Raw genomic sequence first — 13,546 nt, 5'->3', positions numbered from 1 at the left:
CTGTCTTTTTGAACCTAACAGCATTCTATGATATAGTATGGCATGAAGGTCTTATATACAAATTTCTTAGCATTGTCCCATGTAAACGGACTACTAACTTAATTTCCTCCATGCTCACTGAACGTTTCTTTCAATTTATATTAGGAAATAAAATAATCCTGACAACGAAAGCTTAATAATGATCTTCCACAAGGGTCAGTATTGGCACCCTTACTTTATAACCTATATACGTATGACTTGCCTGCTATCATCTCACGCAAGTTCTGTTATGCTGATAACATTGTAATTGCCATTCGACACAAAAACATGAGTCAGGCTGAAGAGCTTCTTACAAAAGATCTGAAAACAATAGGTGAATATTACAAAAAATGGAGGCTCCAGCTCAATCCAGACAAAACAGAAGTATCGAGCTATCACCTTAATAATCACATGACAGATGTCACTTTACATATCTTCTTTGATATGTAAAGTGACATGTTTACCAACACACAATAAGTTTCCAGAGTACTTGGGTATAACTCTGGACTGCACGCTCTCTTACAAGCAACACCTAACAAACGTTTCTGCTAAGTTAAGAACCCGTAACAACATAATACAAAAACTAATAGGCACAACATGGGGAGCAACAGCCGATAATCTGCGGATTACAGCGCTTGGGCTAGTTTTCTCTGTTGCCGAATATTGCTCACCAGTGTGGCTAAATAGCACACATGTTAAACTTGTTGATAACCAACAAATAATAATACAAGGAGACTGCTTTCTAGCACAATTAAATCAACGTCCACACACACTGGCTTCCAGCTCTTTGCAACATTGTTCCACCGAATTTGCGCAGGACTAAGGCTCTCTTACAGGAGTATAAGAAAATCTTGAAGAACACAGCCCCACCAATACATTTAGATCTCCCAGATTTAAGTATACGACGAATGAGATCAAGACATCCACCACTACAATTAGCCCAACTACTACTACTACTACAATCTAACTTTGACCTGAAGCAAACATGACAAGAACAGTGGGAGAGCCAGACAGATGACATCACAAAATTTTTTATCAAAGATTTACAAGAAAGTTTTGATGCTTGCTCACACCTCCCACGAAAGTCCTGGACTCAGCTTAATAGATACGAACTGGCCATTGTGTTCGTGCGGACATGCTTTTTAAATGGGGTAAACGCGCATCCCCGCATTGTGATTGTGGAGCTCAAAGACAAACTGTGGACTATATTGTGACTCAATGTTATCTCAGAGCATATTCAGGAGACAAATTGGACTTTTTTAGTGCTACACCCGAAGCTATGAACTATTTGACCAATATGGATGTAACGTTTAATTTTATTGGTTTTTAAAATGACTTCTAATTGTATATGTTTTTAAAGTAACAGTGTATTGTACTGCATGTTTTGTTATTTATGCCATATGAATAAATAAATAAATAATCCCGTTATCGTTAATGTAGCTTCGATCTTTTAACGACTCCTTGTTTTATAGCAAGGCTATTCAATTTTAGCTTAAATTAGAGCAGCGTATTTTTTGCACTAATTGGCTGATTTTGAAAGTTAACTAAATGGGTTTTCATTTTTCACGTTAGTAACAATATTCATGCTGTTATTGGCAACATGGCGGCTGCCATTTGAAATGTGGTTGTGTTATTTTAATATTGAACTGATTTATTTCATTGTATAATATAAAATGTTTATAATGTATATAATATGAAATGACCGATGTTTATACAATATGAAATGTTTTAAATGTACATATATATTTAAACAGCGAGCCATTTAGCCCAATGATTGCAGCATGCTTGAAACATGAGCCCATTTATTAATTTCATGTTAACCTGCAGTCGAAATGCCGAAGGAACAATAAAAGTTGTTAATCTGTACTTTTATCCACGAAGGTTTTATGGATTCCCGGCTAAGAAATTGTTATATTTTCCACTTCCTGTGGAAACTATGCTACCACTGCTGCCCACAAACCATTTTATAAGTATATCACTGCTAAGAATGGGCTGTCCATCTGTAGAATTATTTCATCCATCCCTTCTAACTAATAACCGAGTTATTAGGAAAGGTAAGTGAACGACTATTTGTCATGAAGCTAAGTGCCGTTAAAATTTATTAAGCCTCAGCACCCTTTCATTGATACCGGCAGCAGCATGACGAGTTCGCTGTTACATTCGCAGCAACAATACTTGCTTTTAACTGATAAATTCAGCTGTACCATTCTAGCGTCCCAGTTAATCAGTAAAGTTAATGTTGGTGTCATAATATATATATATATATATATATATATATTAAAAATAATAGCAAAGGTATTCCTACAAATTATAAAGTGCTGTATAACATATAAATTGCTACAAAAGAATACTACCATAATATATAAAATAATATATGCCACACATAGTGGTGCATAACTAATTTTTGTGCTTTACACTTTGATTATGGCTAGTAGGAAGATTGTTGGAATGAGATAAAGGGGACTTGCTTTTCTGCAATCCCACAAACACAACTGTGACACCTTACTGACTGGTAAATTTTGAAGTTATTTAGTGGTAGTTTGCATTTTTATGCATTATTATTTTGCAAATTCGGTATGAAAATTAGAAATAAAAAGACAAAAATTTTGAGAATAGGTAGAAACATGGAAACTTTTTATTATTATTCGTGACACCTCCAAGGAGTCTGAAGACTCATCGCAGGAGGACAACTACTGGACAACTCCCCATCTCCACTACTACACCGAACCTCTACTACCAATCACCTACATTAATGCCATCTACTGCCCACAAGCACCACCACCACAGCTAGTGTTTTTTTGTCTGTAAATTGCATGTGTTCTGATGGGCCGATTTGTCTGTTATGCGGGATGAAAAATCTGAGTTCCTGGAGAAAAACCCTGCTACCTCCATATGAGATCGGCTAACTCACCTTTGATTTAAAAAGTCCATATAAAGCCTCCTCCCATCATGAAGAGAATTGAACTTAGGCCTTTTCCAATCAAAGAGCCAACTATCATCGTTCTTCCAATTGTGCTACAGAGGCAAATTTTAGACTGCATTGTCCATGGATAAAAAAAGGGTAAACATTTGCCATTAGAGTAACAATCTGTTGCTCTCACCTTGATGCATTCTAAATTAATAACAAAGATACTCAACTGCCATCTTCATCATCATCTGCAGAATTTCCAGCTGATCAGTGACCACCGACAGATTTAGCCACTCAAGATCTACATGGGATTTCTTTGCCGATATCACCTATGTTTGGATATGTGCCATGGAAGGTTTCGAGAAACCTGTACACTTGACATTTCAAAGGCATTTGAGAGGGTCTGGTATAGAAGACTTATCAGCAATTTTCCATCCTATGGTCTGCCTTCCATCATTTGTAACTGGACTACTAGTTTTTTCTCAGGTGGTTTGTTGCATGTAATGGTGGATTATTGTTATTATTATTTGACACCTCCAGAGAGTCCAAGACTCATCGAGGGAGGGCTCCTACTCCACAAATCTCTGTCTCTACCAGTCAACCACATCATCTATACCAATGCCATCTACTCCACCACCACCACTACCATTTTCACAGATAAACACAAACATCCATGCCCATGGTGGAATTCGAACCCACAGCCTTTTGGCTGGAGAGCAGGTATGCTAACCACTTGGCCAACCAGGTTGATCTGATTTTTTCATTAATGCAGAGGTTCCTCAGGGTCCTGTTATATCATCTGCCTCTTCTTCATATACATGAACAACCTTCCTTCACTAATCTCAAACCCTATTCACAGTTTGGTTGATGATAGCACTCTGTATTCCTCCTACTCATGCAACAAACCTAGCAGCAGAAATTTCAATCTTGAACCTTGAAATGTTCAACATTTCAAGGTTCAAGATTATCTGTGATCAGCATAATAACACTGATCTCTATATCATCTTTAAGCAACGTGATAGTAACCTGTTCATCTTTACTGCTTCCAAAGCACAATTTTGTCATTTTTCTCATAAAAAGAAAAGAGCCTTACTTCTCCCATACTCATTTTAACAGTTGAAATCATATCTCTTTCTCTCTCTATCTGTTCTCAGGCTGATGCCAATCTCTAGCCTTTCCTGGCACAAACACATCACTTCCACTGGCATTCTTGACTCACATTACTCTTCATCTGTCCAGTTACTAATGCTTACAAATTCTGTATCCGCCCAATATTAGAATATTGCTTTAATATTTGCATGCGGTGATCCATAAGAAGCAAATGATGTGGAAGAGATATCATGAGAATAAGAGTGAGAAGAGTTATGAATTATATAAAGCACAGGCCAGAAAACTTACCAAAATGAATTTTATCATTATGCAAGTAAAAGAAAAAATAAACATGGAAGATAACTTTATTGAATGCAGATGGCATCCTTTGTGTAAGAAGCAGATGAGATTGTTCAATAATGAATGCTTGCTTCACTAATATCTATCAACCGAGACGTATGTAAAATGGCACGTAGTGCTACTGCTACAATGGATGAGAGCTCAAGGTACATGATCATGAGGTTTGAGAACTGTTTATAACCCGCATAAAAATTTGACAATAGTGAGATAGGATATCAGTATATATGTGTGCTGAATGAATGTTTGGTCAAATTGATTAGGCCCTTGACATATTTATATAACGTCTCAGCTCAGGAAAGATCTCACATGAATGGAAAGAATGTATGATAGTTTCATTGTAAAAGGATGATGCAAAAACTGATGTGTCTAACTCTTGACCCATCAGTATCTATTGAGCAGCAGTGATGATTTTAGATAGCAAAAACTGTTGACTTAGTAAGAACTTGCATACGGAAATGGAGGTGACAATCTGTGCATTGCAAGAAACAGCATGGATTTACTGATAGAAGGTCATGTTTTAGCAATTGCTCACGTTTTATAATAATGTTATGGCTGAGTTTGATAAAGGGAATGGAGACTCTGTTATATTGTTGAACTTTGTTAAGTCATTTGATAGGATACTATGTGAAAGACTGTTACATAACTGGAGGATATGAGATTAGAATATGAAGTATTGACTTGGATAAGTAGGTGGCTGATGGACAGTATCAGAAAGTGGTATATGTGAGCATGAATCTGCTAGATTTAAGGTGATAGTGGTGTATTCCAGGGATCAGTCCTTGGACAGTTTATACATTTTCAATTTATATATTAATGATATTGAGACCTGATAGAGATATTCAAGAGATTGTATGCTGATGATGCAGAAATACACAAGACAATCAGGGATTCTACTGATATATAGTACTTTCAAAAGGATTTAGTAGGCCGTAACTGTGGACAAATGATAATGGTTGTGAATTCAATGTTAGTAAATGTAAAATTATGCTTTGGTATGATTATATTGACATATTATAATGATGACATTGGGGATTGAAATCTACAGAACACCCTACTACATATAAAAGTGGTAACACAAGTACTAAAATTGGTTATATTACGGCAGACTGCCTATCCCTCAGGACCTTGCAAGACTGCAAGGTAATTCTGGGAGAACTGTTTACATGTAATGTTGTGAACAAGCACAGACTGCTTGTTGAAGAGCTCCTGATACTGAACCCAGTGAATGGAGAACTGACAAAGACAAGGATATTAAGACACATGGAAGAAGTTTTACCATCACTTGCTAAATGAAACATCACTCTTAGAGAAAAGATCGGTAAAATCTAATGGCATAAATTTGACCAGCAGGATGAACAAAATCGGGGTGAAGATCTTGTTGATTACCTGCATCAAGAAGGACTCGGAAGCTTGGTGAATTAAATATGATACTGCACTAAACAGGCAGCCCACCATTTAGGCATGTTGAGAGGGCCTCTAAATGGAAACTAAGAAACCAAATGGTGGAATGAAGAGGTAATGGACAATCATCTTTAAGAAACTTCTTTTCAAACAATGGCAGCAAACTATAATCACAGAAGACTGCAATGCACATGTCAGGCAGCAAAGAAGAATGCAAGAGGAACTGTAACACAAGCAAAAGTTAGTAGCACAGATGATTTTTATGCATGACTGGAAATCTTCAGATCACAAAACACAGACACTAGTTCAAAAGACATAAAGGCAGTCAATAAACATAAAGAATGAACAGGAGGTGTTATTGACAAAGAACAAGGGCATGAGGCAAAAGATGGAAGGAGTATTACCATCACCTGCTAAATGGTAATCTACCCTAACAAAATTTTTCCTATCCTACCAACAACAGAAGGCCTTGTGCCAGATACAACAGAATCAGAAGTAAAGAGAGCAATGATAAAATGGCAAACAACAAAGCCACAGGACCTGATGATATTCTGGCTGATTTGTGGAAAAGGTTGGATGCGGTTGATGTAACCTTCCTGACAAATCTTTTCAACAGAATTCTTGTTGAAACAATTCCAGATGAACGGAGGAAAATGTACTGTTCTATAAAAATAAAGGTTATGCATAGTTCTGCAAGAATTGCAGACCCATAAAACTCATCTCTCATGAATTTGAAATATGAAAGCTAATGCTTAATTAGAGGTTTCAGGAGCTAACAAATGTCACTCAAAATCAGTGTAGGAAAATCCTCGATCAATGCCATACACTTGATCAGAAATCTACGAAAAAGACACAAAGATGACAAAAAGACCCTGCACCTAGTATTTATTCACATCGTAAAGGCCTTTGATCAGGTTCTACAGAAATTAATATGGCAAGCACTGAGACACAGAAGGTCTAAGAATATTATATTAATCAAATAAAAGACATACTAGAATGTCACATCAAAGTGAGAGGCCCAGAATCATTGAAGAATTTGAAATTAAGATAGGAGTATATCAGCGATCCCTGCTTGGCCCACGCCTGTTCAACTTGGTCATGAACTGTTTAACAGCAGACATTCAACAGGCTGCCCCATGGAATATTTTATATGGTGAGGACATTATCCTGAAGTGATGACCCAGGAGACTTACAGTTGATGCTAGAGTGGAGGGTAACTATGGAAACAGGTGGCTTGCAAATTATTATCATCATCAACACCCGACCTCCGTGGAGTCAGAGATTCATCGTGGAAAGGCCTTCGCATCCTGAGTTTCTTCAGGCCAATCTCCTTTACATTGGAATGTAATGAAATTAGATTAAAATGACAAAACAAATAAAATCTGAGTCTAAAAAGTCATGAAAACAATGATGTTACAAATATGTGCATATGCACACTTGAATTCTCCCATGTGTACTCTGGCATACACCATCTCATTATCAATTGTCCATTAATTAACCATGAATATCGATTGTCCATAAAATTAGCAGACAGAAGTCTTGAGTATACATGTGCTGTAATTTTTCAAATGGCCCTAACAATATATCTTCAAGAAATCCCCCCCCCCAACTCACAAAAGGTTGATAGCTTCATGTACTTTGACTTGATCCTCAAAAAAGCAGCACCATTGATTCAGATGTGGAACACTGCATGAACACTGGCTGGATGATGTGGAGAATAATGTCCAGGATATTATTATTATACAAGCATCTCCATGGAGTCTGAAAACTCATTGTGGGAGACCCAATCTATCATACCTCTCCTTGAATCTATTAACAGACAAAACACTCACAACTGACTCTGGCAACCCTTTCCACTCATTCACAACTCTCCAAGCAAAAAATGTAGTCCTCACACATCTACTATCATATCTTTATTCAACTTCCAGGGATGACCTCTTGTTCTGACCCCTCTAACCAAATGCTGAAACATTTCTCCTGCATCTATCTTATAAAACCTTTTAAGCAGCTTAAATGTTTCTGTCATATCCCCTTTTTTATTCCTATCAACCAACTTCTGCAATCCACACATTCAATCTGTCCTCATAGGGAACATTCCACAGGCTACTCACCATCTTGATCACTCGCTTCTGAATCTTCTCCACCGCTTCCTTATCCCTAAGAAACCCAGACTTGAGCATAGTAGTCCAGAGTGGGTATCAAGGCCTTATAAAGAAGAATAACTTCTTTATCTCTAATATGTCCTCTAAACTTGAACTCTCTGTCTACCACTGCCCCTAAATCTCTAGCTTCATCTATTTTTTGGAGTACACAGCCATCCATGTGATACATGGCTTTTAATCTGTTTATACAAAAATGCATAACTTTACATTTCTCAATATTAAACTGATACCCATTAACTTTTGTCCATTCTGACATCCTACTTAAATCATCCCTCACATCACCTTTATTGACTATTACCCACATCAAACAACTGAATATTTCCTTTCAGGTTATTTCCTATATCTTTATGTACAGATTAAACAGCAATGGTCCCAGTACTGAACCATGTGACACACCAATAGTCACTTGATTCTGCCCCTCCATATACCATTTTTTGATATCTGTCCAGCAGCCATCCTCTTATCCACTTAACCAATGTCATATCCATCCCCATTTGTTCTAATTTGTATAACAGTGTTCCATGTGGTATTCTGTCAAATGCCTTTGCAAAATCATCATGTAGCCATTTCCTTTATCCAACTCAGCTGTTTCTCTATTATAAAAAGTTAGTAAATTACTAAGGCATGACCAACCTTTCACAAAGCCATGTTGATCCTCATAGAGTATCATATTTTTATCTACCCATTCTTGAATTATCTTTTTTAACAATTTTTCTAGTACTTTTACCACTATGCCTGAGTTACTGATTGGTCTATAATTTGCTATGCATATTATGTGACAGAAGGATAATAGTATGAGTAAATTATTATTATTAAGAGAAACTCCAGGAAGTCAGGAACTCATTGAGGGAGACCACATACTACACTCACTAGCTATACTTATTCTTGAATTCATTCATACTGCTTGCACTCACAACATCCAATGGCAATCCATTCCAATCACGCACCACCCTATGAGAGAAAAATCTAGCCCTCACTCCCCTTCTTAGCAGCATTTATTCTTAACTTTCAAGGATGCTTTCTTGTTCTTTCTCCACCCTCCATAAATTGAAAAATTCCATCAATTGAAATCCTGTATGACCCTTTCAGAAGTTTGTAAGTCTCAATCATATCACCCCTCTTTCTCTTGTTTGCTAGTGTCTGCAGTCTACATATTCTCAATCTGTCTTAATAACCAGTATTCTATAATCCTGATATCATTTTTAACACTCTTTTGCTCTCTCTCTCCAATATATCAGAAACACAAAGAAAACCAGGAGACCAGATTTGCACGGAATAGTCCAAGTGAGGTCTTATCAAGGCTTTGTAAAGAGACAAAATGGGTATCAAAAATGGGAAGATATACAAAATGGCAGTGCAATCTGCTGTTATATATGGTGAAGAATGTTAGCATTCTTAATAAAGAATGCGAACAAAAGGTACACACTACTGAAATAAAGATGCTGAGGTGGGCCAACTGCATAACCATGTTATACAAAGTGCATAACGAACATATTCGTGAGAATATCAAGGTTATATCTGTTGCTGAAAAATTAACCGAGTATCATCTTAGATGGTTTGGACATATTGTGAGAAGCTATGTAGATCACATGACACAAAAGGTAATGGAAATGTTTATGGAGCCTATTAGAACGTGATAGACCTTGCTTAACATCGATGTCCCTTTACAAAACAAAAAGGACCTCCAAACTGCTGAGATGGAATTGATGACCTAAGACAGAATATCCTAAGTGAAATGAGATGATGGCAAGTACAAAGAAGAAGCAGTAGCAGAGGATCTTGGAGTTGTGGAGGTTAGGAATTTGAAGTTCAGAGATCATGTAGCAAAAATTACAAAGACAACTTAGATAATTTTGATCTTCAACCTGTTGATATTTATGAATAAGGTAGTCATTTTACCTCTTTACAAGGCCTTGATACGACTGCACCTGGACTACTATGTGCAGATTTGGTCTCTTGGGTTTGGAGATGACAAAAGCTATGGAAAGGAACACAAAGAAATGTGACAAAGATGATATCATGGTCATGGAACATAGATTATGAGGACAGATTGAGAGTATGTGGACTACAGACCCTGGTAAACATGAGAAAGAGAGTGATGTAATAGTCTGTAAACTTTTGAAAGTGTGTTATAAGATATTGACTAATGAAAATTTTCGTTATATGGTAGATGAAGAGAGAACATTGGGCTTTAATGGAAGTGAAATTTATGCACAGTTAAGAAGTAAATGAGAGCTAGATTTTTCTCTCACAGAGCAGTGAGTGGAACAGTTTTCCAATTGAATTGGTGAATGTATCTAGTCTGAACAAGTGACAGTATGACAGCTTGTCTAGGTGATGTGTCCTGCTTCATTGAGTCCTTAACGCTCTTGAATTCTTAGATTGTAATAATAGTGTTTCTATTCCAAAAGTTTCAGAAAAAGTTCTCAATTCTATTAAATAATTATTTTTATTCTTTTAATATCTTGATAGCTTTTTTTCCTTGTGAGCAGATTTCTGTTATTGTTCTTCAACTGCACCACCAATGACATTCTATTTGATGAAATACCAAATATTTGTTAATGTTATTAATAAATTATTATTGACAGTAACATACATGTATTATATAAACATGGAAATCCCACCGGTGTCTTGATACAACTAACACAACTGAACTATAACTGTAGTTCAGTTGTGTCAAGTCATAATGAGCTTTTATGGATTAGTGAAAATTCTTCATGTAGCAGTTGAAAATAAATTCCACTGCTAGATTTTTGTATTGTATAATGTGGACTTTTTTGGAGGAATTAAATTCATACCTTAAATGTGTGACAGCCATATAGACAGGCTTAGATGTTGGCAGTTATTCCCGTTAATCTTCTCAAGAATGCTAGTTTGCAATCAATCAAAATATCAGTATCTTAATAAATTTTTAGAATGGCTTTGTTTATATGCAGTGTTGTAAGTAAATCAATACTGTAAAAAAAATAAACAAATAAACATAAGCTTTTGGCTATCATTTTAGTGGGAATATGCATGTCAGTTTCCCCCTCCTCCTGCAAAATTAGCTGCTGAGACTTTTGGAGGATGTTCAGTTGATGCGAAAAACTCCACTACATCTTTACTGACTGATTTCCAGTTTTCTTGAACAGTTATTATCTCAAACATTTGTTGAGGTGGTTCTTATCCTTGGTCACATAGATCTCTCAGCTATGACTCTTTAGACTGATTTTGCTTGTATCATATAAAAATGTTATTAGAGGATTTCTGGATGCTGTGGACTACATTCAAAAGACCGACCACTGATAGAGGGAACAATGCAAGCATTATTACAATACACAGAAATTTGTATCCAAGTAGACTGCATACATTTTGATGATGATTATTATTTAAAATAATGATATTTCAACTGAGCATATTTTGAGATGATGATAAAACATTTTATAACTTCTGATTCTGAAATGTTGAACTCAATATTTTTACACTTGCTGCTGTATATTTGTACTCATCATAAACTGGATCCATCCTGATATAAACATTTTTATTTAAAATCGCTTATAGAATCAGCTTTGTAGTTTGGTAGATTCTTCTTTGGCATCATATACACTGCTTGAAAAAAAAAAGACGTCAGTGAACATCCCCATGGGCAGGTCCATTGTGCCATGTAATGAGTCACGTGTTTGTTGCCAGTATAAATTGGAGGAATGTGATGCTCCCAAGTCAGTGAAACTGTGTCCAGGTGAAATGGCTGTGAAAAGGGAATTGATGAGGCTTGAAAGAGGCATTGTGATAGGATGCTGTGTTGCAGGCCTATCTGTTTAGCAAATTGTTGACAAATTGGGCCATCCCAGATCAACAATCAGTGATACTATACTAAGATGGGAGCATAGGGAATCAAAGTGCTTCCTGCAGTGGATGACCTGCCACATTCACTGAATGTGACCTTAGGATGCTATGAAGGATAATATGTAAAAACTACCTTTTGTCAGCTGACACATTGAATGCAGAGTTCTGGGCATCAACTTGAACATGAATCTACTTAAAAACATTCAGAATCAAGGCTAACAACATGGGTTTCCATGGTAGGACTGCAGTATGCAAGCCCCACATAACCCAAACCAATGTGCAGCATTGTCTTCAGTGTATAAATAGTGTGTACAGTGGGACATGAAAGCTTGGAAAGTGTTATGGAGTAATGAATCACGCTACATCCTTGACCAAGCAGATGGTAGGTGTGGCAGATGCTTGGCAAATGTCTCTTATCAGAATGCATAAACCCCAACTATGAAATTCAAATGTGGTGTGATGGTATGGTCCTGTTTTTCATGGTTTGGCTTTGTACCTCTGTTTGTGGTGCCACAAACACTGAACTCCGAGAGGTATCTGAACATTCTGGACAGTGCAATGCTTCCTACTTTGTGGTGTTTCTATGGAACTGACTTTCAGCAAGATAATGCACCGTGTCATAAGCTGCTGCTGTAACAACATGGTTTGTGGACATAAATGACACCACACTTGACTGACCTCCATTGATCCCTGATCTCAGCCATATTGAACATCTGTGGAATGAACTGGAGCATTGGGCGAGGTCAAGGATTGTCCACCCCACAACAGTTCAAGATCTCATTACATGCCTACAGAAAGAATGGTCCAAAATTCCCATTGATCATTATTGTCCATTTGTGGAAAGTATGCCCTCTAGGATTGCTGCAGTCATTGTAGTCACAGGAGGTCCTGCATCTTATTAAGGCAGGTGCCATGGCTGTTTGTTCTTCACATTATGGTGTCCATTGACTTCTTTCCAGGCAGTGTATTTTTTCGCGTGTGTGTGCGTGTGCACTTGTGTCTCGATAGCATATGCAACATATGGTATTAGTGTCTGGAAAACATTCTTTGCCCTTATGAAGAGTGTCTCCTGAAAGAATGCACAAGATGATTTGCCACTGTTATGGCAAATTTCTTTGTTGACTTTGTTACATGTTTGACAACATAGTAAGAGAGAGAGAATTTAAGTAAAAGTACTACCTTCCCACAGAGAAATATTAACCTGTAGACTTTAAGAAAATCCTGCATGTGCTACTGACATGAGTACAAATATGCATCACCAATAAATTGCATTTTGTTTCTTTTCAGGTTATTGCACATCCACTAGTCTTAGTTCTAAATCTCAAAACAACAGAACATTTGATTATTTTATCAATTCAAGAAGACAAGAAGCCAAGAGAAGTATTCTGGTAGAAGTTGCTTCACGCCAGTCTTTAGGCTTGTTATATGCACATTGCCAAACTTTTGGAATTGTCAAAAAGATAATTAATTACAACATTAAGAAAGGGGAAGTAAGTAACTATAGCATGAACTTTTTTTCCTTGTTATTCTGATAATATAGTTTGTAACCCTAGCAATATGTTTAAAGTTATATTACAATGATGCACTAGAACATTTTGTAGATATATTGTTATTAGGAATATTTAAACATTTAATAATGATGTTATTATTGTTAGATACTTCAACATGGTCTTAAGGACTCCTGTGGATGGTATTATTCATACCTATATATTTCATGAGGACACACTACTGTTGTTATTAGTCAGCAGGGGTAAAAACTATGATCTTCAACTCAAGGAGGTGT

General features: G+C 36.7%; 1 protein-coding gene across 2 annotated transcripts in view; it reads left to right on the top strand.

The window, feature by feature from the left end:
• The first annotated feature begins 1,623 nt into the window (after positions 1-1,623).
• The window catches only part of LOC150110369 (poly(A) RNA polymerase, mitochondrial-like), a 120,097-nt gene continuing 108,174 nt past the window's right edge, over positions 1,624-13,546 (top strand). For both annotated transcript variants that reach the window (XM_090393313.1, XM_090393304.1), the window contains exons 1-2: positions 1,624-2,072; positions 13,051-13,253. In XM_090393313.1, coding sequence (XP_090249439.1) covers positions 1,811-2,072; positions 13,051-13,253 — 465 coding nt within the window. In that variant the 5' untranslated portion in view covers positions 1,624-1,810. The remainder of the gene's footprint in view (positions 2,073-13,050; positions 13,254-13,546) is intronic.

Source organism: Typopeltis vanoorti, chromosome 1 (genome assembly GCF_054136105.1).
Source record: "Typopeltis vanoorti isolate ZY-2024b chromosome 1, IOZ_Tvanoo_1.0, whole genome shotgun sequence".
Taxonomy (NCBI): Eukaryota; Metazoa; Arthropoda; class Arachnida; order Uropygi; family Thelyphonidae; genus Typopeltis; species Typopeltis vanoorti.
This window is presented reverse-complemented; position numbering and strand designations above follow the sequence as displayed.